The 25,800-nt window shown below is 40.4% G+C and overlaps 2 protein-coding genes across 3 annotated transcripts in view; both read left to right on the top strand.

The window, feature by feature from the left end:
- The first annotated feature begins 625 nt into the window (after positions 1-625).
- FMC1 (formation of mitochondrial complex V assembly factor 1 homolog) lies at positions 626-5,575 on the top strand. Its single transcript, XM_082846132.1, has 2 exons — positions 626-819; positions 4,016-5,575. Exons 1-2 carry the CDS (start codon positions 682-684, stop codon positions 4,217-4,219), a joined length of 342 nt encoding a protein of 113 aa, XP_082702258.1. The 5' UTR covers positions 626-681; the 3' UTR covers positions 4,220-5,575.
- Positions 5,576-13,462: 7,887 nt separating this feature from the next.
- Positions 13,463-25,800, top strand: part of LOC309966159 (putative RNA-binding protein Luc7-like 2) — a 57,143-nt gene continuing 44,805 nt past the window's right edge. The window contains exons 1-2 of one of the 2 annotated variants that reach the window (XM_082846127.1): positions 13,817-13,896; positions 16,829-17,105. Coding sequence is in view for 1 of the 2 variants with exons in the window: in XM_082846126.1 (XP_082702252.1) it covers positions 13,836-13,896 (61 nt within the window). In the remaining variant the exon portion in view is untranslated. Of the gene's footprint in view, positions 13,897-16,828; positions 17,106-25,800 lie in introns of both variants that reach the window. The other variant, XM_082846126.1, reaches the window with a different exon arrangement.

Consider the following 25,800-nt stretch of genomic DNA (forward strand, 5'->3'; position numbering starts at 1 on the left):
AGGCATTGGCCTCCTAAGCCAGGGATTGTGGGTTCGAGTCCCATCTGGGGTGACTATACTTTTGCCTGTAAAATAAAACTTTTTACCTTTCCTCCTTCTTAAACAATTATAGCGAAAAATACTAACTTAATTTTACTCTTTAAAGATGGAAAATGTATGCGTGGTTTTTCTAGGTGTGAGGCTACAGTTTGCGAGAATCAACAAACTCCCATTTCCTTCTTCTGAGCCGTAACCCCATTAAGATTTCTGCTAAGTCAGTACGTTGAATTTTGACATCCCCTCTAGACATAAAATCTTCTCAAAGTTTTCTATTTCAAATTGACACCCACTTCCGACATGCCCTCATTTTCTCCAGAGTCAGCGGTCTGTCAGCGAATGGCGTCTGAAATGACGCAGTCAGGAAAGGAACTAGGACCTTCTTTTCCCTTGCCCGGCCTTTCTCCAGGCTCTTCAGTTACACTCGGCTTTCGTTTGCTTTTGTCTTAACACCTTAGGACGCCGCTCGGTGTTCGATTAATAACGCTCCGCAAAGAAGGGAAGTGAGACATTCCACTGTCCTGCAGTCGATAGGGGGAGCCGGCAGTCTGGTTCCGACCGTACCATTAAGCGGCTGAGCAAGGGGGTGGTGAGGGAGTAAGGGGAGTAGGGCGCCGTCCCGCGCCAGGCTTGGACGACGGGAAAATGGCGGCCTTGGGGTCACCGCTGCGTACTTGGCGAGGCCTTCTCCGAGAGTTGCGCTACTTGAACGCGGCCACAGGCCGACCCTATCGCCACACCCCGGCCTATCGGTACCTCGTGAAGGCTTTCCGTGCACATCGGGTACGGAAGCCCGTGTCCGGGGGCTCCAGCGTCCCTTTCCCGGGAAGGGAGAGAGAGTCGAGTCTGGGCAGGGTGGAGCGCGCCTGGCCTTAGCCCTCATTTCGGAGGCTCTGGTTCCCTCCAAACAGATCGAGGACCGGCGGGAAGGCAAAGTCATCCTGGGGTGGAGCCGTCCCTGAGGATTTCATTGGCTGTCTTTGGCCTGTGTGGAGGGGAAAGTCAGAAGGAAGTGAAATGGCGGAAATAGAGAGGGACAAGAAAAAAGATGTCCTTGGTGGAGAGTGTAGAGTCGCAGGCCACAGCATCTACCCAACACTCTCCTTCGCGGAGGAGAGCTGTTCTGGGAACCGGTTTTTGATGCAGAGAGGAAATATCGGGCGCTTCTTGAAGAGCAGGACTACGCCGCTTCGGGGAATGGTGCCTTGCAGAGCTGAACTAGAAACCTCTAAGGAGGTGGTACTGTGAGTTACAACATTGACGCGATATGTGACCAGACAACAGTTTTGCCGCCTGTAGTAGATAAATATGTACATACGGGAGGCCGTCATTCTTGGAAAATCCCTTTGTGAAATCCGCACTCCTTCTACCCCTTAGGCAAGATCGGATGGGAGATAGTGTCTTTCTTCAAAAGGGGCAACTGAGGCTCGGGGACAGTTGACCTGTACAAGCACATGTATAGGAACAACTAGGCTCTAGGTTACTCGGTTCCCAAATAAGAGTTTTCCATTTAATTGCTGACTCTAGAGTTCCTGATCGGGCTTGGAAAGGAGTTGCAGCCTTTCTCAGAAATATAAATTGGAGAGTCAGCTTGGGCTTTAGCAAAGGAAACTTAGCGTCTTTTGAGCAGTGTGGGAGAGGGAGAACCGTCATCCTAACTCTTGATTTTCTGAACCATGGAAGTTAGAATGCAAAATGTTAGAACTAAACTTCAACTAATTTTTTAATTTTTCTTTTTGCGGTATGCGGGCCTCTCACTGCTGTGGCCCCTCCCGCCGCGGAGCACAGGCCCTGGACACGCAGGCCCAGCGGCCATGGCTCACGGGCCCAGCCGCTCCGCGACATGTGGGATCTTCCCGGACCGGGGCACGAACCCGTAGCCCCTCCATCAGCAGGCGGATTCTCAACCACTGCGCCACCAGGGAAGCCCTCAATTAATTTTTAAAAGGTCACAATATTAGGGACTGTTAGGAACTTGGCTAAAAACGACGAATAAGAGCCACATGGGTGCTGTCTTTTAAGAAGCTTACAATCCACCCGAGGAGCCATATAACCAAGGACTTAGAATAAACAAGTGCTAAGGGAGTAAATAGACAACAGGGGTCCTGGCATACAGAAGGGGTAGGCTTTCAGGAGGAAATTCATTAACCAGGGACTTGAAGAATAAATTAGAGTTAGCAAGTAAATGGGGGTTGGGGAAGATGAGGTCCAAGTAAAGAAGGTGCATAACTGAAAGCCCAGAGGTGGAGGAACTGACAGGTGAGAGCTGCTAAGGTTTAGGGTGTGGTGGATGAAGTGGAGGAAGATGAGGTAGGTGGTAGGCAGCAACTTAAACTTTATTGGAAATGTAATGGGAAGTCACTCTTAAGATTTTTAAGGTGACATGATTATAGTTGTACCTAATGGAGGCAACATTATTGCCCTTGAGAAGGCCTTGGTAATGGCTCTGAAATTCCTTGGAAATACACCTGAAATTCATGCTAAAAATTCCAGAAACACCACTCTGTGGAATGCATATGAGGATATGGGGAAGGGTTCTATTTCCTGCTGGCTCAGAGCTAACTCAATAATCTATGCCCATTTTCTCTCTCCTCTCCCTAGGCTGAAGGGATTCAGTTAGGGAGGGAGCTCCCCTTTCTCCATAGAGAAAATACAATTTTCTATTTCATTAGATCTCTTGGTCTCTTGTGGTTCATTTACTGTGTAATATTGCTGATGCTTCTCTCCTGACTCCTCTGACTCAGGCTGAATCAAGATCAGTTACGTTCTGTCCTATACTAACATAGAATTCCTGTTTCAAATTCTATCAATTTAGACTTATATAATAGAAATGAATGTTACCCTTTGTTGATGCTTGACATTAGTGTTGGTCACTCATAAATTTTTAATTATAAAAAGTTAAATTGATTAAAGCAGATGAATTTTATTTTTGAGCAGCTTATAGGTGCCATTTTCATATATGTGATCTGCAAATCTTAAAGCACACATTCTAGTTTTCAGATTCCAAACCTAGATATTGAAGTAAAGAAAGGTCAAAGAGAGACATATGTAGGCAGTGGTGCCCAGAGATTAATCCACACTTGAACAGGGCTCCTTAAGTCATTTGAGGCTATGCACACATCTTTGTCTTACCTTTCCTGCCCCTTTCTCACAGCCTCAGAACGTAAAACTAGTCAAGTAAAGTCTGTGTACTAATTTAATCTGGAAGTTAATTATGATGAAGAAAAAACAAAGTTTGTAGTCACTTTGGAATGGATATGGCATTTCCAGCTTCTAAAGGTCATCAGAATACAGATTTTTCAGATGAATAAGTAAATTGTGAGAGCGAGTATAATTAAGTAGTATGAACATATGCATATTACTTTTATTTATAAAACCTTCATTTTGTTACTGGTGAGGACAAAGCTATTTTCCAGAAAAATAAGTTTTTAATTTTCATTGAAATGAAAGGCATATGCCATATTAACCGAAGTCCACAGTCACATAAAATAAAGCAGCCCTTCATTTGTTTGAAGGGGAGAAAGTTCTGTATTTTATTCCTTAGGTGACGTTAATGATCAGTGACCTGACTATATTCCCCATCTCTGCCATTAACCAACCATAGAGCCTCTCTGGGCTTTAGTTCCCTCATTCGTTAAATGAGGGTGTTGCACCAAGAGATAAACTTTTTTCCAGTATTAAAATTTGAGGACATGATGAAATGCTTCAGTGAAACTCTTTGTAAAATTCCTCTTTGATTAACAGGTGCCAGCTTTCCTAATCATCAACAGTTACAGAGTGCCTCTATATATGTACAGAGTGCCTCTATATATGTACAGAGTGCCTTTATATATGTTATTAAGTATACACAAACACAAGTTTGTATGTCCTCTGCAATTTACTTTCATTCTAGAGAATGCTTGTTTAATAAATCTTTCTCTGTGGACCTGTATCTGCAGCTGGGCTGTTAATAGAATATCTGACCTTGCTACTTTTCCAGGTCACCAGTGAGAAGTTGTGCAGAGCCCAGCATGAGCTTCATTTCCAAGCTGCCACCTATCTCTGCCTTCTGCGCAGCATCCGAGAACATGTGGCCCTTCACCAGGAATTTCATGGCAAGGGTGAGCGCTCAGTGGAGGAGTCGGCTGGCTTAGTGGGTCTCAAGTTGCCCCAACAGCCTGGAGGGAAGGGCTGGGAGCCATGAAAATGGAGAGATTCCTTGGATGCTGCCTTCATACAAGAATTTAATAATTTCTATCAATATGTATTTATCATTAAATTTTTTTTAAAGTTTAGGGGTTTCCTCTGAAATTTTGTTGACTGAATTTCTCTGAAATTTTGTTGACTGAGGTTTTCTTAGGGAGGTTTCATCTTTACTTACAGTGAATTTTCTGAAGTTCCTATACTAGGCTGCTTGATGTTCTTGATTTACTTTTAAAACTCTTTAGTTTTCTTTTTAATTTAAAAAGTAATACAGCCTATTAAGGAATTCAAATGGTACAGACATAAAATAAAGCCCTCTTACCTTTTCCCTTGTCCCTCCCTCCCCTCTCCCAACCCCATTACCAGGTGGTAACGATTACTAACAGTTTGGTGGGCATGTTTCTAGATGTTTCCTATGCATAAACAAACAATTATACATATATACCTTTTATCTAAGTACACAAATATGATGTTAAGATCCTGGTAGGAAACAGATGGCACACTCATACAGGGTTACTGAGGAGAGTTAATGAAGGGATATTTATAAAGATGTGGGTTGAATTAAGGTCAACAAGACAGTGGGGGGCTGTTATCTCCCAAGCCTGACAGAGTTGACCCTTAGGTATAAGAACATGGCCACCACTCATCTGCAGGCTGCAGGAAGGCCAGGGAGAGGGCAATGGAATGAGCACACTGACCGCTCCGCTTCTGCCGTCTACCCTCCATGTCAAATTGCTCTTCCTTCTGAATTCTGTCTCAGGGTGAAGGGCTCCATAATGCACTTGGCTGACCAAGTCAAGAACTTGGGCTTCATTCTGTATTTCTCTTTCTCCTCACTCTCCAGATCCAGTCAGTAAGTTCTGCTTTTGCAAGAACTGTTAGCATCACTGTCTCCGTCCTAGTTTAAGCTCTGGAAATCTTTTGGCTGAACTATTAAACTAGACTCCTAAGTGGTCCCCTTGCCTCTAAAGTCCTGAATTCCACAAATAAAAATTCTCTGTGAACTACCAATAGTTCTTTATCTGTGCCCCCTTTGTGGTATATGTCAGTTTCTTCTGGTATTATAATTGTAGACGTATAATCTCTTTTTCCCTGGACTGTCAGCTTCTTTAGAGTAAGGATACTGTCTCATTCATTTTTGTAGTCTATAAAGCATCTTCCACAGTGACTTACATAGACAATTATTCAATCAGTGTTTTGAATGCAAGGCTCAGTTCTACTCACTAGGAGAACAGTCTGAACAAAAATACTCCAAGCACTTCAAAACATCATCTCTTCTAAGAGATTAACATTAGAATAATAGTATTAAGAGGTCAAAACAAGCATTTGTTCAATTGAACTGATCAAAAAAATAAAAATGTTTAACATACTATTTCCCCCTGTGTTATTTCATGGACATGGGTATATTATTATCTGAAGATGTTTTACTTTGCTAAGATGAAGAAAGCAAAAGGATTAGGATAGATTGATGTTTTGATTCCTTTAGTTAAAATATTGTGTATATAACAAATAACTTTTTTTTTCTGGCCGAGCCGAGCAGCTTGTGGGATCTTAGTTCCCCGAATAGGGACTGAACCCAGGCCACAGCAGTGAAAACGCTGAGTCCTAGCCACTGGACTGCCAGGGAATTCCCATAACGTTTTTAAAGAAAGAGATTTGAGGCAGAACTGCCAAAAAGGGTAAGAAATACTTACGGGCTTGCAGTCATATAGACCTAGGCTTTAATCCCATCTTTATCATTTACCAGCTGTGTGATCTTGGGTAGGTTAGTTGTCCTGAGCTTGTTCCCTCTTCTGTAGAATGAGAATGCCAACAAGGTGGTTGTAATAAGTGAGAATAATGTTTACATAAAACATTTGCACAGTACATAAGTGCCTGACAAAAAAGAAAAACTTGTTTTCTTCTTAAACCACCGCACCCTTATTCTTTCATCATGAACCCTTCCTCTAAGCCCTATTGCCACCAGTCTTCTGAAATATAGACAACTTATTTCCCATGGTTTAAATGATTTGCTCAGGCCATTTCTGTCCTTATATAATAACCTGGACCTCCTATCAATGGTCTTACCATCCAGAATTAGGTGAACTCAATGTTGGAAATAGACGGAATTGACTCTGTATTAGTGATAAACTTTCTATACTGGGAATGTCCTAAAAGTAGGGACTCCTGAGGTTTTGGCACTGTGTTAACTCACTATAGTTTTTGATGTGGTACATGCTTTATCACATTCCTTTGCTGTCTCTTCTTCTCTTCTGACTGTCCTTTAACTTCAGCTGCTTCCTCTCACTGAATTCTATTAGTATTTAAATATGCTCAAGCCTCTTCCATCTAAAAACAACTATAGTTGACCCTTGAGCAATTTGGGGGATTAAGGGCACCAATCCTCCACAGAGTCAAAACTCTGAGTTTAATTTATAGTCTGCCCTCCACGGTTCTGCATCTGCAGATTCAACCAACTGCGGGTCGGGTAGTACTTTGGTATTTATTTATTTATTTATTTATTTGTGGTACGCGGGCCTCTCACTGTTGTGGCCTCTCCCTGTGGAGCACAGGCTCCGGACGCACAGGCTCAGTGGCCGTGGCTCACAGGCCCAGCCGTTCCACGGCATGCGGGATCCTCCCCGACCGGGGCACGAACCCATGTCCCCTGCATCGGCAGGCGGACTCTCAATCACTGCGCCACCAGGGAAGCCCTACTTTGGTATTTATTATTGAAAAAATCCACGTATAAGTGGACCAGCACAGTTCAAACACATGTTGTTCAAGGGTCAGTTGTACTCAGCTTTAACTCAAATATCTTTTCAGCTCCTATCTTCTAACTCATTCCTCTTTGCAAACAAATTGAATGTATTCAATGAATTGAATGAATTTATTCAGTGAATTGAGTGAATTTTCATTTTCTATATATTTTTTTAAAAGTCTTTATTGAATTTGTTACAATATTGCTTCTGTTTTATGTTTTGGTTTTTTGGCCGCGAGGCATGTGGGACCTTAACTCCCCGACCAGGGATAGAACCCGCACCCCCTTCATTGGAAGGCAAAGTCTTTTTTTTTAAATGTTTATTTATTTATTTATTTTCTTATTAGTCATCTTGGAAGGCAAAGTCTTAACCACTGGACTGCCAGGGAAGTCCCCACATTTTTTAAACTTATATTGAGGTATAATGTACATATAATAAATATACAGGTGAATGAATAATGACAAATGAATGCATCTGTGTAATAACCACACCAATAAAGCTATAGAACATTTTCATTGCACCCCAAAAGTTCCCTTGTGCCCATTTGCAGACAACCCCCCTTCCCCACACCTGGTCCTAGGCAACCACTGACCTCCTTGCTGTAATCATAGATTAGTTTGGCCTGTTCAAGTATTTCCTCCAAATGCAGTCATATAGTATTTACTCTTTTGAGTTGGCTTTTTTTGCTCAGCGTACAGATTTTGAGGTTAATAATCCATGTTGTTTCATGTACCCATTTTATGCATTTTTCATGACCATTTATTCTTTTTTTTTTTTTTTTTTTTTTTGTACGCGGGCCTCTCCGGTTGTGGAGCACAGGCTCCGGACGCGCAGGCTCAGCGGCCATGGCTCACGGACCCAGCCGCTCCGCGGCATGTGGGATCCTCCCGGACCGGGGCAGGAACCCGTGTTCTCTGCATCGGCAGGCGGACTCACAACCACTGCGCCACCAGGGAAGCCCATGACCATTCATTCTTAATCCACTGCAGTCTGGTTTTTCGCCCTCTATTAGAACTGCCTTGCAAATTTACAAATGACCTTCATGCCACTAAACCCAATGGATCATTCCTTATCTTGCTGACTCGTAGGCAGTATTTGCCACTGTTAACCTTTCCTTCCTTTTCTCTTGGCTTTCATGATACATTCTCTGCTTTCTTCTCTCATTGTAGCCAATTGTCTTCAGTTTCCTCTTCTGTGTATCGCTTATATGTTGGTGTTCCTCATGTTCAGACCTAGGTCCTTATCTCACACTCTACATGCTTTCCCTGGGTGATCACCTACATTCCAAGGCTTTAATTATCATCAACAGGCTAACTCCAGTCCAGCCCCCCCTGCCAAGCTATAGACCCGTCCAGCGGCCAGACACCACCACTTAGGTGACTCAAAGGCATCTCAAATTCAGTGCATCGGGCTTCCCTGGTGGCGCAGTGGTTGGGAGTCTGCCTGCCGATGCGGGGGGCGCGGGTTCGTGCCCCGGTCCGGGAGGGTCCCGCGTGCCGCGGAGCGGCTGGGCCTGCGCGTCTGGAGCCTGTGCTCCGCGGCGGGGGGGCCGCAGCGGTGGGAGGCCCGCAGCGGTGGGAGGCCCGCGTACCGCAAAAAAAAAAAAAAAAAAAAAAGAAAATTCAGTGCATCTAAAATGGAAACTCCTCATTCCCCCATAAAATCCCTGGTGTTCCCTGTTAGTTCATTGACATTCTCACTTAGCCACTTAAGTCGGAAATCTGAGTTATTCGAGACTGCTTCCTTTTCTTCACATCCTCAGCTAAATAATCGCTAAATTAGATTTTACCTCCTAAGAATCTTGACTCGCTATTGCTGCTACCCTAGCGCAGACCTCTTATCTCCTGCATCTCTTCTCTGAACCACTGCCCTCCCTAACTGGTCTCGTTAAATCCAAATTGTGCTCTTCAATCAATCCATATTCCACTATGTACAGATCTGATCTTGTCTCTCTCCAGCTTACAACCCTTCAAGTTAAACTTTAACAAGGGCCTGCAGGATCTGGCCCTTGCCAAATATCTTGAGCCACATCTCTACTCCCCTTACATTTGACAGTCTAGCCATACCGAAATTTGGTTCTAGGAGCCATGGCTTTCTTTCAACATTCTGCTGCGTGTGGCTTGCGGGATGTTAGTTCCCCGACCAGGGCTCAAACCCACGCCCGCTGCAGTGGAAGTGTGGAGTCCTAACCACAGGACCATAAGGCAAGTCCCCCAGAATTTGAATTTTTTAATCTACATTTAAATTAACAGGAACCATGTTTATAAAATTTGATGTTAGGTATGTACTCATGCCCCAACGATAATTGCAGTATTAAATTTTACTATATAGCCTTTATTTATTTATTAGTTTATAAATTACAGTAAAATGCAGAGTTGTCTGCTCTGGATGGCTAGCAAAATGTATGCTACTTGTACCTATTCTAATTTTTAATTACCTAGTTTCTAGCTTGTATAGATTAAGAGTATATACTGTTCTTATAAGTTCCTGTTTCCTTATGAGACCTTATTCCTGAAGGAATGGATATCATTGCTAGAATGTACACAAAGACATATTCACAGAGGTTTTTGTTTTTTCAGATAAGAGTTACTAAATTTTAAAAATTAAAAAAAGTTTACGAACAAAGAGAACAAACTTCTGTTAATGATAGTCTAGGTAATTTGGATTAACCCTTCTGTTGAAGACAGCTAAAAAACGTGGATGAAATTTTTTTTTTAATTCTTAAAATCATTAAAGAGCTATTAAGATAAGTAGGGAAATACTAGGCCAAATCTTAGAACACAAGAACCAAGAAAAGTAAGTGCAGCACACAAAGGCACATTCTTGGCTTCAGGGCATTTGCCAGTTTAGTAGCAATAGCTTCAGTATTGAAACTGACCTGTATTTTTGGTGGGATTATAGGGCTAGTGAGGCAAAAGACCAAGGTGGGCACTCTAATAAACTCACACTCACTTTAAACTAGGACCCTGGAGTTCACCCTCCAGTTTGAACCGGAAATAAAAAAAGCCCTTGCCAGGCTTTCAGACCATATTTTTGCCATTTTGGTGTCAAGGGAAATTAAAGCATTGAATTTGTATCACGGTGATCCTTGACAAGTACTTCAAGTTACTATCAGAGAAAAATAAAAATCCTCTCTGGAGAAAGATAGCATTAAGCCCTACTTAGGGCTTATATTATGCCTACACATAGTTTTTCATATACATGTTCAGCACACAAAGATAACTAGACACAGAAGAAAACAAGACCCCATAAGTGAAAACCAGGAAATAGACAACAGAAACAGAAACACAGAAAACATCAGATATTATAATTAGCAAACTCAGATTACAAAACAATTATGATCACTAGGGTCAAAGAACAGCCAACCTTGGGAATTTCATCAAGGAACCAGAAACTATAAAAAATGACTTAGATTTGAAAAACCAAATAAAAATTCTAGAACTGAAAAACTAAAGAATTTAATGGATGGGTTTAACAACAGACTAGACACACTGGAAGGGAGATTAGTGTGAACTATAAAATTTGTCAGAAAAAAAGCATCAAGAAGGTAGCTTGGCAAGACAAGGTGGAAAATGTGAAGAGAGTAAAGAGACATAGAGGAAACAGTGAAAACTTTATTTGGAGGTCCAGAAGTTGATGAATGACAGTATTTGAGAATAGCTAAAAATTTCCTGGAATTGATAGATGTCAGTTCACAGATTCTAAAAGCTCAATGAATCTCAAGCAGAATAAATAAAAATAAATCCACACCCAGATACATCATAGTAAGTTGCAGAAAACCACAGGCAAAAAGAACAAAATTTGAAAGCAGCCAGCTGTCTTCAAAGGAGTGACAGACTGAGAACTGACTTCCCAGGAGCAACGAAGGCTGCAGAATGATAGAATCTACGTGCTGAAAGAAAATAACTTCCAACCTAGAATATCCATCTAGAATTGAGAAAGGCAAAATAAAGGTCTTTTCAGATCAACAACAATGGAAGAGTTCCTTACCAGCAGGCCAACACTAAAGCAAACCCTGAGGCAGGGTAGGCAAACTTCCCTAAAAAGTTAGATAGTAAATATTTTAGTCTTGCAGGCCATAGGGTATGGTATCTGTCACAACCACTCAACTTTGCTGTTGTAGCGCAAAAAAACCACAGACAATAACAAATCAGTAAGCCTGGTGGTATTCCAATGAAACTATTCACAAAAATTGGCAATGGGCTGGATTTGATGGGTCAATTGTATATTGCTGACTCCTGTTCTAAAGTTTAAACATCAGACACAAGGGAAATGACCCCAGATGGAAAGGCAGAGATTCCAGAAAGAAAGCAGAGTGGTAAATAAACAAACATCGATTATATGAAACTTGGTTTTAAAAAACATAAAGAACTGGGAATTCCCTGGCGGTCCAATGGTTAGGACTCTGCACTTTCACTGCCGTGGGCCTGAGTTCCATCCATAGTTGGGGAACTAAGATCCCACAAGCTGCGGGGTGCAGCCAAAAAAACAAAACAATAAAGAACTAAAACACATGCTTAACAAGAGCATGTATCTTGGGAAGAGGTTAAATGGAGTTAGTTTTCTAGGTTCTCTGTATTCTCTCTCTGGGGGAAGTGTAAAGACTTTGATACATTAAAAACGCCCCTTATAACTTCTAGGGTAACTGCTAAAAGAATAAAAACAGACTAAAATTTTCAAACTACTAGAAGGGGAAAAAATGGAATGATTAAAAGGCAGACAAGAAAGGAGAGAAAATTAAACATAAAACAGGTGAGACAAATAGACAAAATAAGAGCTTTAAACTCAAGCACATGTGTAATTACATGAATATGAATGATTAAATGCTTCAATTAAAAGACAGTGAAGATCAGACTATTGAAAAAAAAACGGTTGTTTTAAAATAAGAGATACATCTAAAATGTAAGCAACCAGAAAGGTAGAAAGTAAGAGAGGGACAAGAACTAAAATCTCTTCACTGACACATAACATTTCAACATTTTAGTGTATTTTCCTCCTAAGGGTATTGTATATGTAATAGGGCATTCCTCTCAGACATATTAATTTGTAAATTTTTCTTTTATTGTAAGTAGTTTTCAAAGGATGATATTCCAAGTATTGGAGTTGTTTGAATTTTCAGTTCTCTGAATAACTGGTGGGAAACTATCTGGTCAGTTACTAAACACTAGGATGATTCTAAGATTTTTGTTGGCCCAGTATGCATTTAAAGGGATCTTGGGGAATTCCCTGGTGGTCCAGTGGTTAGGACTCGGTGCTTTCACTGGCAGGGCACAGGTGCCATCCCTGGCCAGGGAACTAAGATCCCTCAAACAGCACAGTGCGGCCAAAAAGAAAAAAAGGATCTTGGTACTATGATTGTTATTTTACGTAAATTTTTTTACTGATGTTGATATTAAATTATAAGTTCCAAGACAATGTATATAAAATCTTAATGAAACAAAAAAGTTTACCATTATTTCCTTGCAAAGTACCTATGTCTCATCTTAAGGAATTAATATTTTACAAAAAAAAAGTTAAAACCTCAGGGCAAGGCTCTGGGCTAGGATTTTCTGCTAGCTCATTTAGTCCTCACAACAGTGCTATAAGGTATGTATCTTCATTAGACATGAGATTAAGAAATAAATCGCTGCATGTCCCCACAGTTAGTAATCGGTCGACCTACATCTGGAATGCAGGGTGATGGCAAGCTAAGAACCCACAGGCTTGCTTTTCTGTTGTCAGGGCTGCTGATACACTGAAAAGGCCTTATCCTTCAAATTTAGCTCTCAAGCAGGAAAAAAATTCTCTACAAGATGACCTCCTTTCCTTTGTTAGAATACTGCTTAACTTTTATAGCTTCTAATTTAGACTAACAGCTTCCTGCTATATATATAAATAACGATGACAAATCCGAATAGGGTAGGTGGCCTGTTTCGTAGTGCAGTAATTTCAGGCGTTATTTCCTGAACCTGATTTATTCCAGTTGGGGGTGCTTAAAGCCTCCTTGCATAGATTAAGGAAGATGACCCAGCTGTCAGATATCCAGGGCTCCTTCTGTAGAGGGTCGGGCAGCAGTGAGAAAGGAGTCGAGGCTACACGATTTTCAGGTGGGCCCTTGAAAACGAGTTAATCGGTCAATGAATATTCGTCAGGAATACGCCCGGATTAGCTCCTAAGACTGCTAACCTCCGTCGAAAGGACGGGTATGGTCTCTACTTACTTTAGACTCGGGCTAACCCTCTGGCACACAAGCTAGCTTGGGCTGGTTCGCCAGCACAGCGTGCAACGCTGCCCTAGCAGACCTGCAGCCTGGAGCGTTTTCGCGCCCGGGGCGGATCCGGCTCTAGGGTCCGTTGAGGCACCAGAGTCTCGCGAGATCTGGAGGGCTGGGGCGGGAGAGGCCCGCGTGCACGCGCCCGAGAGCCGTTAGGGTGGAACCCCTCCCGCACGGGGCGGGCGGAGCAAATACAGTTGGACGCTAGTTGGTGGAGCCCCCGCGGGAAACGACTAAGCGCGAGGAGCGTGCGCGCTCACGTCGCGGCGACGGTGGCGGCGAGCGGCGTCAGAGCTTGAAGGGGGGGTTGACGTCTTCTGGCGGGTGGCAGTGTTGGAGACGAGAGCTTGGTTAGCCGGTATTGCTTCTGTCCCAGGAACCCGACGGAGAGTGAGGGAACGAGGGTCGCTTTCGGGGGCTGCTGCCTTCCACGTACGCGTCGTCGTGAGGAGCGCAGCCCGGACTCTCCTGCAACCCCTCCAGCTCCCTTTTCCGCACGCCTCGAGGCAGCGGCGGCAACCGAGACAGCGTCTCACCTTCCCCCACCCCTTCCCCTTGTCCCCCCGCCCGAGAGGGCCCGGTCTGCGCCCCACCCCCGTCCGTCCGCCCGCTACGCCGCCGCCATGTCGGCGCAGGCCCAGATGCGCGCGATGCTGGACCAGTTGATGGGCACCTCCCGGGACGGTAAGTCTCTGCCAGTGCCCTGGGGGTGGGGGAAGGGATGGGGAAGGCGAGGGAAGGGTCTCCGCGGGCGCACCTGGGCTTGTGTGTGTGGCTGAGTAAGGGGCTCTTAGATTGGTAACACGAGGTCCCGGCTCCCGTCCCATCCAATCAGGGCTGGGCAGGCGGGCCTGGGGGGCGGCGACCGAGCGGATTGGCGGGAACTGCTGCCAATGGGGTCAGGCGGGGCCTGGAGGCCGAAAGGAGAGTTTGAGCCTTGAGTGTTGACTTGGCTGGGACGGGAGAGCCCACGTCTCTTTTGCGTAGGCGGGCGGCCTGTTTTGTCGCTGATTAGGTACCTGCGGACCGCTAAAGCCTCCGCCCCCTGAACTAATTCCTTAACCCAGAGCTTTGGGATCAGTCCTCGTCGCCGCCTTCCAGAGTATCCAGGGAGAACTGGCCCCCATCAACCACCCCCTTACCTGGGTCCGGAGGAAACCTTTACTAGGAATCCAGTCCCAGGGATGAAACAACCATTCTTATGGGAAAATCTGACCCAAACCATGGTTTCTTGAAGCGGGTGTGTTTGGCCCATTTTGTGAAAAGAAGGATGTTACGGCCTGTTTTTTTTCCGAGAGACCTCCATTTTGTTAGACAATTTAATAGAGGCTTTGTTCAGTAAATATTGACAAACCTTGCTTGTGCCCCGAATAGAACCATTTTGAAAATGTGGTGCCCAGTGAAGTAGAATTGAGGGGAAACAACGATCCTTTTAGGCGCTTAGGTTAGAGCTTGTATAGAAAACCACTAATGGCTGGATATCTTTTTGTCATAGAGAATTTCTAGATAAGATGAAATGCTGATGCTTTTTTGGTGGTGATAATTAGTAATGTACTCTTTGATATTCGACTCAAATCCATGCTAATATGGAGGAAGGGTCTAGTTCACTACTTTTTCTCTTAAAGACAAAGCCAATACTTGCTCATTTTTGTATGTTGCTTGTTCAGGCAAATAGTTTCTTAGCCATTAAAGAAATGCTTTTTTTTGACAAGTTATTTAAATTGTTTGATGTAAGAGAAAAGGCACACTCAACTTTTTAGCAGTCGCTATTATAATTTCCTTGAATGCTTTGCAGCAAAATATGTGAGTAAAACATTTTATCGAATTCAAATGTTTTAGCAGTGTATACTTCGCATGGTTTTTCAGTGTTCCTAGTTCAGTTGTAATAAATACCCACATTTGGAACTTATCTTCGTAGAACGTATAGAAAAATAGGTGTAGATCGCAAACCTACTTGTGGTTGTGTAGAGAGGAGGCAGGATTGGGAAGGAGATGAATTTCATTTGTGTAGTAAAGCCTTGAAAGTTAACGTTAATTAAAAATGCCACTGGAGAAACTTATCAGTTACCATTTTTCACTTTTAGATAAGAATGGTTTTTTATAACATATGGTATTGAGAAGGGACTTAATCCAGAATCTTAGCTAACAGAATAATCTTTGTAGTAAAATTATAGAGATCATTTCATTTAAGACATACTTTACATGATCCTTTTAATCCTAGATGGGTACCGTTTTGGGTACCTTCTGCATGGATTGAATTTCCTAATTTTACTGGGAGGGTAGTTGGATCAGAGTAACTACTATCACCTGATAAATTTCCAAACTAGGCAGCCAATCTAATATTGCAAAGCTGAATTAAAATGTGTGTGTGTGTATATATATGTGTATACATATATATATATACACACACACACATACACACATATACGTACATATATATATTTTTTCTATTTGTGTAATTAGCAGACACTTGGGTTTCTTAAAAATCCACTCTGCTTTGTATACAAATAAATTTATATTTTTATGTGTCTGTTACTGGATTTTTTTTTTTTTTTTTGCCTCCAGACTAAGAGGATTTACCAATGAACCCATGTTTACAAGTCCACGATATTATTTAGCTGAAATGACTGGATTTTCACTGCTGTGTTGGGCCAGAAGTAAGAAACATACTACTTTCAAGGAAAAGAATTGAATTTTTTTTAGATACCCAAATTAGTTCTTTTATGTATATAAGACAAGAATCAGAGTATTCTTTTCCTTCTTACCAGATAGTTAATGAGTTTACATACTTCATCTTATGATTCAGGACCTTTAAATAATTAGGACTTTTTTTTTTTTAGCATACAGTCAACTTGAAGTTATCCAGGGATAGGGGGACGTGGATACCTTCCTGAATAACTCATGTAATTTGAAACCATATAATGGGAAGCTTTGTATTGGACACAGGAACAGCTTACAGGGAATGCTGTTGGGTGTCTTTGGTACTAAGAGGTGGAAATGGGAATCCAAGAGGTGGGAGAGAGATGGAAAAGGTAGGTAGGAGGGTATTCAAAGCAGCTGTGTCCAATTTTTTTTTTTTTTTGAATCCCAGAGACTGACTATAAAGCAACCACTCATTTTGTCAGGGTGGCAGTAACCACCCCCTCAACTCTTAGTGTCCTGTCTGTGAGGGATTCTGAAGTGGCACAGGAGGCCGAGAGTACTTTCTCTTTTACCTTCTTTGCCCCCCTAATGAAAGATTTATTTCCTCTTCCCCTCCCCCAAATTAGAATTTTTAATTAGTTTCTTTTTAAACTCCTTGGAGATTTAAGTCTGTTAAATGTAACTTACTTTGAATTACTTAAATCGGTTAATCATGTAGATTACCTAAACTTTACTGAAATTCTCAGAAATAGGAGTTTTAGTAGGGAAATGGAGAGGTAATTTTGGATCCCTGGGCACTCCCAGAAAGGACAGTCCTGGGTGAGTGGTGGAAGTGGGAGGCTTTGGACAACCAGAGGGCAGCATGATGGTGCTGGGAGGCTGGGCAGGGGGATGACCAGGAGGTGGGAGAGGAATGCATAAGGGAGGTGGGAGGGCCAAAGACAAACTTTGCCTTCTTTGCAATTTTGCCTAGGGCCCTGGTGGTGGCAACCGCCTGTGTGCCACTGAAAATCGTGCCGATGCCTGGCATACTGCATAAATGGAAGCAGGGTACCGCGTGAGTTGAAACATTGGTCACACTATATAAAGTTTGTATATGTGAATCAGTGTAACTCATACCCATGTAACTGGGGGTCTGACTGTATTTGGATTTTTCTGATAAGGCATCATGGGCTAAGGAAAAGAGCACTGGGCTGAGACTCAGGAGACCTGGTTTCTAGCCCCAGCTGTACCTCTAATTGTAACTTTGGGTAAGTCACTTAACCTTTTTTGCCTCAAGTTAAATCTATAATTTGTTAAATGAGAAGCCAAGTAATTTCCTATGTTATCCTCAAAAATGTTGAAAAATAAGTATATTTTAAGTTTTTTAAAAGGGAGGAACCGTAACTAGATATAAATTAGTATCTTATTTTGTCTGAAGTTTAAGATACATTAAATTTTATAATTACCTTTGTTTTAGTTGTTAGCATTAATAGAAGGGAGAGGGGCAAGTTGTCTTCCCCGAACAGACTCCATTTGCAAGCAGGGGGGAGCGGCACAGGAGAAGCCAAGCAGCAGTTCAGCTGAACTGTCTGTGTGATGGCTGGAGGAACCTAGTGTCCTCACACAGACTGTAGTTACTTTTGTTGGGTTGGTTTAATTGGAAGGATGTCCCTTAGCTAAAGCCCTTCTGCCAACAAGTGCAGTTTAGTTATGAGAAGTCTCTGGCCCTGACCCCAGAAAGGCCTTGCAAGGTTCCAGGGATAGGAATTAAACAAAATTGAGGGTGTGAATTTAGATTATATCCTAAGTTTAACAACTAAAGAAGTTATAGAAGGTAGTTTTGGGGATTAAATACCTCTTAATTGCTTATAACCCTTAAATGGGAACAGAGACCATCTTGTAAAGGTTATACCAGGCCAGAAATGGCATCTGCCCTCAAAAGCAACCAGTAGACTAATGGAATTCAGATTATAGATTAGAATTTTATAGCATAGTTAGTTGTCCGTTATGGTTAGGGAATGGTTAGGGGAAGTTGAAGCTTTCAGATAATTTTAGCTGTTTTTGGTGGTAATCCTTCTGACCATATGATGTTCTTGCTCAGTTAATGGAGTACATTAATCATAATTTAATATTTTTGCTGATCACGTATATATATGGTAGTTGTAGTTTATGGGATGTAAAATTAAAAGGATATGCATCCTAGGAGATACCCAGGAAAATACAGTTCAGAAAATCATTTACTTGTACCTAGTACCTAGTTTAGTGATATGTAACTGTTGAACCTATAGGACAGTATGACCTCGCTGGCTTTCTGCAAAATAAATTATTGAATCAACGATTGAAGTAGCGTTTTCTTCAGTGGATTTTTTTCGTAAAATCATCTTTACTGTAATTTGTGTTCCTTGACTTGTCATCAACACTGAGAGCATTTTCTTTTCTTTTTCTCTCATTAACATAATGAATCATATTTATTTCTTGGTCAGTTGTAAGTCATTCTTCTATTCCACTTGGATTGTTCATTTTAAGTGAAGGAGGCATAGCCTTTAATGTGCAAATATACATTTTTTTAAATAATTATGGGCTATATCTAACTCTAGAGCTTGTAAATTCTTTAACATTATAAGAAATTTTAGCAAACATAAGGTTAAGTAGTTAAACGTAAACTTAAACAGAGTTTTAGTAAATATTTGATTTTATCGGAAGTCCAGGCATACCAAAACACTGAAAACTCTGTTAACACCCACATAGTGAATCCATTTAAAAAAACTTTAACTCACTTTGAACTCTGAAAGCTATTTGTCTACAGAACAGCCCAGGTGATAATAATATCACCTCTTACAACTCTGCATTGTTCTTGGATTCTCTACAGTTGTTTAGCTCTCCTCAAGTAAATCTATGCTTCTAAGACATTTCTTTTGCTTCGGGTAAAAAAATAAAAGCAAAGAAAAATCATTTTGTCTGTCAGTCCATAAGCTTTATAAGCAGCAAGTAAATACTTTGGTTTGGTTTGGGTTAGATGTCATATAAGGATAAATGGTAGTGAGCTACATGTTCAAGATGGGTAGCAAGAAGTCAAGGGCAAGTAGGTTCATGGATGGGGGTGAGGTTTAGTGAGGGTTTCAGTACCAGGTGGTTCATATCAACATTAAAGCTTGATGTTCCTAATGGTTCAGGCAAGTTTGGGGTTGCAGAGATAGGCAGAGGGCTTAAAACAGTAAGTGTGGCCAAGGCTAGATAAATGAAGCAGGTACTCCTCAAGAATGGAATTCCAGAAAGGTGCTTGAAATGTTAGTATATTCATTGAGGACACATAATTGATTGTATACCCAACTTAATAGTCAGTCTACTGAGAAGTTGTAGACTGTGAAGATGAGGAAAGTTAGAACATTTTGGGGAGAAAGAATGAGGGAGTGGGAGGGAGGGTAAGTTTATGACAGGAATCTTATGGATTCAGCACCTGCAAAAAAGTCATTCTGTTCCTTTTCAGTTTAAGATCTCATACACTAGCAGCTGCTGGGATAGAAATTAGAAGGCAAGGCCAAAATAGATCAGTTAATCAGTTTTGTAAGATTACTGAGGATAGAGAGAAAAGTAGTTTGTAAAAACTCTGAAATTGGCTACAGCTTAGTGTTTTTGTTTTAACTGAGTAACTTATGACTGAAAAGTCAAAGCCATTAGAAAGTAACTTGTAACTCAATCAGCTGAATAAATGTTATATTTTTCTATTTAACATGGCCTAGAGAAAGGAGTCTTCAAAACTTTTTTCTTAAAATACTCTTACTAGATACTGATCCTTATGTTCTAATTTAGTTGTGAACCATGTGCAATGATGTTGACCTCTGTGATTCAACATGAAAAGAATTTAACCAGCTGCCCTTGCTGAATCTTTTGTCATGTCTCCTGAATGCATGGTAAATTGTTTTTATTTTCTTGAGACCTCAGGTTTCTGCCGACATCAGTTTTCTCTTTCAGAGTTAAACTCTCCAAAGCTTTGCTTTTCAGTAGAATAGGTTGGATATTTATTGGATAGTATCTACAGTATATATACACCTTGCTGTTCAGCTGCTTCTATATTCTGTCCTACTACTATGATATACCATATACCCTTTTCAGTTACTTGAGGGTGTGTTTTAGATCAGGGTTGGCACTATGGCCCACCTGCTTTTTGTAAATAAAGTTTTGTTGGAACACAATCATGCCCATTTGTGTATATATTGTCTGTAGCTGCTTTGCCTTACAACAGCAGAGTTGGGTAGTTGCAACAGAGATATATAGCTGGTAAGCTTAAAATATTTGCTATCTGGCCCTTTAAGAAAAAGCTTTTTGACCATTGTTCTAGATCAGTGTTTATCAAAAATGTGGTGCCCAGATCATCAACCTTAGCATCACCTGGAAACTTGTTAGAAACACATATTCTTGGACGTACCACCCCAGGCCTACCAAATCAGAAGTTCTGGGGATGGGGGCCAGCAATTTGTGTTTTAAGAAGCCTTTCATGTGACTCTGATGCACATTAAAAGTTTGAGAAACTCTGTTCTGGATAAATGTTTCCCAAATGTAAATCACATATATCACCTGTACTATTTTTTACCCTGTTTTCTTTTTGTTTAATTTTTTATGTCAACTCACTTTCTGAAAATTTAAGCTAATTTTAAAATGAAAGTTTATGTCACCAGAAAAATAAATACAATGAAAACAACATGGTGTTATGAGATAACTAGAGTCTGTTGTCACTTACCCTATGCTAAAAATTAGAACTCATTAGCTGTATTAAGTACGTACTAAGCACCAAGTGGAAACTTTTTTCTTGCCTTAATCATGATAAATAATCACTAGTGATTGAGTGGTGTTTAAAATGTCATGTTGGTGAAATCATATAACATCTAAAATTATTTTTTGTCCAAATCCTGTACTTTAGGAAATACTGTATTAGTTCCTCATACGGAAGGAAAGCTGCTTGAACTGTATATACCTAAGCCACTGGGTAGAAATGACTTTTCCTTAGAAACAGACAGAAATACACACCCATGAGATGGAGAGATATAGAAGTCCCCAGAGAGGTCCATCTAGACTTCTGGGATGAAATTACGTATTTAGCTTCATCTTACCTTTCCATTAATGTTTTGGTCCATGGTGGTCAGCAATTCTGCAGGATTTCACCAACTTCTTCCACAGTGGGATTGTGAAAGGTGCTGGCTGTGAGAAAAGCTGATTATCAAAGAAAACCCCTGGACTAGAAACGGGGAGGAAGTGCTGTGATTCTGCATTATGGACCGGAACCATCAAGGCATGTTTACTAGAAAAACAGTTGATTCACCTCCGATTTTAGAATTTTGAGAAATTCTGGTATGAAAATAAATCAGATGATTTAATTTGCCTCATAGTATTAGAGGGAATACTTCCCCAGACATGGTGTTCTGATACTGGCCGATGTGTTTTAGGGTGTAGTAATTGATAGGACTAGAACCTGAATATCCCTAGGTTGTTGAGTTGCTTCACTTTTTTTCTTGCTTTCTTTTTCTTAGAGATTATGGACGTACTTGCTTCTGTTGTCGTTTGACTCTGCAATAAAGTAGTGACATAGGACTCTAATTCTCGAGGGACTGAAAGTCCAGTAGGGCGTGAAGATTGCACATGAACAGTTACGTTTATTTTTAAGTGATAAATTCTGTGACACTGATTGCATATAGGTGTCTAATTTTGAAAAAAGTTTTAAAAAACATAAAAGACCACCAAACACCTATAGGAGAACAAGTGTTATTTGTTCATTAAGTAAAGTGTTACAAATGAAGTCGCTCATGTTCTCCTTCACAGTTTCAGTCCTTTCCCCCAAAGGCAATTCTTGTGACTATGTCACGGTTTTCCACGGTTTTCCTGCTCTGTTGTTTCAGTAGTTGTAAGGCTCAGTCTCCTTCATGGTAATCTCTGTTTTTCATTTTAACTTCCTTTATCATTGAGTTGTCTGTTGCCTCTGTCCTTTGATATTCTTATTTATTTTTCCTTTTTATTTCTTCATTAGTTTTAGATTTGGGGAGGCTCTGCTTAGCGTTTATAGCTATCACCAACTATGGAGAACTTGTCTCTAATAGACAAATCAGCCAATTACTTTTTCTTTGGTTCTTTTCAGCTATTTCCTCATAGCCAGAGAGAGCTTTCGTTACTTCTAATTTTGTGTATAAAAAGTTGATAGAAGGCACCAGATATCCAGAGTAGGAGTATTATTGTATCAGAATTGCAGTTCTGCAAGTAAGTATCAAAATATGAAATTTAGCAGGCTGCAACTTTTTAATGACTGACTTCCCTTTATGACATATACCATAAAACAAATTGTATATAATCCACTTTTAGGACTAAATTTGTGGGTAACTGTTTATTCAGGCTTTTCTAATGTGTGTCTTAAATCTAAGAGGAGGAATATGTTGCTCTCCTAAAGCATATATCCCCCTGGAAGAAATGTGATGGCGTTGAGCCCTGCCAGTGACCAAGATTCTGTGCTTGTATAATGAGGGAAGATAGGGTTGTGGCAGGGGTGGAATAGAGCCCTTGGAATGTAGCTACTTCAGTATTTCTTTCTGCACATTTCCTTCACCATTCTGTTAGCTCTTAAAGACCCTGAGCTTTTCATCCTGTTACCAAGGCTGTTTCCCAGTCTCATTCCTTAAAATTTTTTTATATGGATTTTCATAGACAGGTAGGCTGATAGATTTAAAAAATTATTTTAGCATTATTAATCTTTGGTCATATTCAGCAAGAATGAACTTGTTTTGGAAATTTCTTCTGCAGTGGGCATTGCATTTTTAAAATGTCGGGCTTGTCATGGTGATTATGGTGGGGGTGATATTGGTACCTATTTGTAATGATAAACCTGTAGGACCATATGAAAGAATTAAGAGGGATGGCCTTTCAGTACCCTTATTTTTTGCATTTTCTGGGGGAAAGGAAAGCCTCTACTAATACTCAGTATGATTTTATAAGTTCTGTTCGAAAGAATGACTTGATATTACATTGGGAAGGGAGAATGCCTTAATTAGTTTTTCCCACTGCCATCTTTGGCTGAGTATTTTTTCTTTCCTTTTGTAATAAATGTATTCCTGAAAAGTTTGACATGTATCGAGTCCTATTAAATGTTTCCAAAGCATCAGTAATCATATAATGTTAAGACATGGTAGTGAATCTTTTCATAAAATAAACCCTATACTTTGTACTATATAAATATACAATGAATTAAACTGTATTTATTAACAAGGTAACATGGAGTAATAAGAGTTTTTTCTTTTAAGGTTATTATAAAAGGGTTCTTATAGGTGAGCTTTAGGCTAAATTCTGAAGGAACAACAAAGGTAGGTGGGAGACGTTAGTGGATTTGGTGAGACTATTGGAGGAGTGTGTAAAAATGATCAAATTTGTTGTTTGCTATAATAGTTACAGTGAAGCAGTAGCTTTTATCTTGGTTCCACGTGAAGACATAGGGGTTTACTTGTCCATATGAAGACATGTGTTTTCTGTACAGGACAGGTCTCTTCCTGCTCTGTTACTAGACTAGAAATTGGTCTTTATATAGTTCCCACATTATTATGTGGAGTCCTAGCTTATGTTGTAGGTAATAAGTAGGTGGAACATTTGAAGATTTGAGGGCACAGGGAAATGAGAAGCTTTAGGCTTATTCACCTCTCTTTCTAACTCTGGCTTTCCTTTCACTGAGAGGGCATGGAATTTATTTCAGAGGGAATGTGCCTGCCCTGTCCCAAGCCAACAGTGACACGTGGCCCCTAACAAGTATGCCTGTGGGGAGGGCTTTGGTTGTCACATTGGAGAATGTGGGAGAGCTTTTCCTCTTCTGGCCCCATTTATAAACTAGGATGCTTCCATTTGCTTTGTGTGCTGTTGAGTTTTCTCTTCTCTGTTTTCTCTAAGCTAAGCTCTTAGCTGATTCTGTACAAAAGAAATACTAGTTGTTTTTATAAATTGCTTGCCATTAATGCCTGATAAAATGCGGTAAAATAAGGATTCTGCATACCATTATATATGTCAAATATTACAAAGTTTAAGGTTCTTTTGAAATTACAATACTAAACTCAGTTCACTTTTGCTTAGCCTTCACAGTTGTTGATCACATAGCATGGTCATCCACTCACAGCTTAAAAAAATACAGGGAGCATCGGAGAGAATGGGTAAAGTAAAATTTTGATGTTTTTAAAATAGCACCTAAATCTATGAAAGTTGATTTGATTTATTGTTTGTATGGGTGGGAGAGGGTGGTTGGCGCTGGAAGGGAGGGGGTGGATATTGGGAAAATAGCATGCACCATGTAAAATGATGTCAGATACCATCTAGGCTAAGATTTTTAAGTGTTGCTACTACAGTTTAAGTCTGTTTCAGAAAGGGCAGGACCATAAAATGGCAGTGTTGGGATTTACAGTGGGTTTATCTTTCCCTCCCTACAGATTGAAGGGGATTTTGAGAATAGCAATATTTGAGTAGTTTGGACAGAAGCCGCCTTTTTAGAGTGGGCTGTCCATATTCCCTGAGTAAAACTGCCTCAGTAGCACCTCATGCTCTGTTAACGTGACTGAAAGACCTTGAGAGGAATAATATTTATGCTAGTTTTTATTGTATACCTATGACTCAGGTGTTCTCAAATATAGGTTATGATTCATGAAACTCATGAAGAGGTTGAACAACAGAGGTTAAGAGAGTTGTTACTCTGAAGGTAGTTGCTTGGTAGAAAAAACATTAATAGAAATTTTGATGCTTCCATTCAGATGAAGAACACTTTTCCTTTCAAAGTTCTAAATCAAGTTTTTAATCTCAAATCTCATCATTATAGTTATGTACAAAGCCTAATTAATTAGTATTACGGAGGTCACAGAGAAGAGAGCCTGCCATGTTTTTATGGAGAGGGCATTTTGTTGTTGTGAACTCAAATAACTTGGTCTAACCTCCGCCCCATTATTTTTAAACTTTTTTCTTTGTTTATACATTTAAAATCTGGGTGCAGAAAAAATTAAATCAGATTTTACCCTAAAAATATTATTCTTGCCCCAGCTTTGCTATTCCCCTACATGAAGCCATTTGCCAAAGCCAGATACGACTTATTGTTTCCCAAACCTTCCTGCCTCTATAAGCTTTGTCAAAGGTATTACCGCCAGTTTGGAATGCTCTTCTTTCCCCTTTCCTTTGGTCTAAGTCCTGTCTTTCCTTCAAATAATGGCTTCTACTCATTGCATGAAGCCTTCTCTAACCTCTTCAGTCCTTGGTGGTCATTCTAGTCTTAGAATTCCTGAAGTACTACTATTTGGTAGTATTTCATCCATTACAAACATTCATCTGGCACTTGGATCATGCTTCCTTTAGTATTACTTGTTACTGCATTTAAATATCCTGTTTCTCTAGGAAAATGAGGGGCTCCTTGAGGGTAGAGAGCTTGTCTTAAATGCCTCTTTGTAATCCCATTGCCTAGCACAGAGGATATGTTCAGTATTGGGCTTGATTCTATTATTTGGATCCAATATTAGTGTAACAGCAATTGTTCTTTTAACTTAGGTTATTTTTATAATGAATATATACCCAGAAAACCCAAAGATAAAGTACATTGAATTAATAAAGTAATTCCTTGTATTATAAGGAGATTTGGTTCATATTTGTTCCTTATTAATTATAGTTTCCCTCTCCCCCCTCCTTTGTTTTTTAGTGGGTGCTGTTTTACCTAGTTTCTTTTGAAAAACATGGTTTGGGCCAGATATATTGACAGTTTATATTACTAGTATTTTTATTTTAAAATTCTTTGTTGGTTTAGCCAGATTATACTTTCATGGCTTAAGCCCAAATAAAATACATTTATTAAATACTGTATGGTAATATAGTCAAATTATTTTAAAATGTTAACCTTAAAGTCTCTCAAGTAAAATTTAAAAAATATCAATAAACATATTCAGTTGCTAGTACCTCTCAGGGGTATTTCTG

The sequence above is a fragment of the Leucopleurus acutus genome, assembly GCF_964270905.1.
Source record: "Leucopleurus acutus genome assembly, chromosome: 9".
Classification (NCBI taxonomy): domain Eukaryota; kingdom Metazoa; phylum Chordata; class Mammalia; order Artiodactyla; family Delphinidae; genus Leucopleurus; species Leucopleurus acutus.

Bases quoted from the DNA above. Each gene is read 5' to 3' on its own strand.
- FMC1 (XM_082846132.1), top strand. From the start codon at position 682: ATGGCGGCCTTGGGGTCACCGCTGCGTACTTGGCGAGGCCTTCTCCGA. The intron at 820-4,015 runs GTACGGAAGCCC...CTACTTTTCCAG, and splicing joins AGGCTTTCCGTGCACATCGG to GTCACCAGTGAGAAGTTGTG.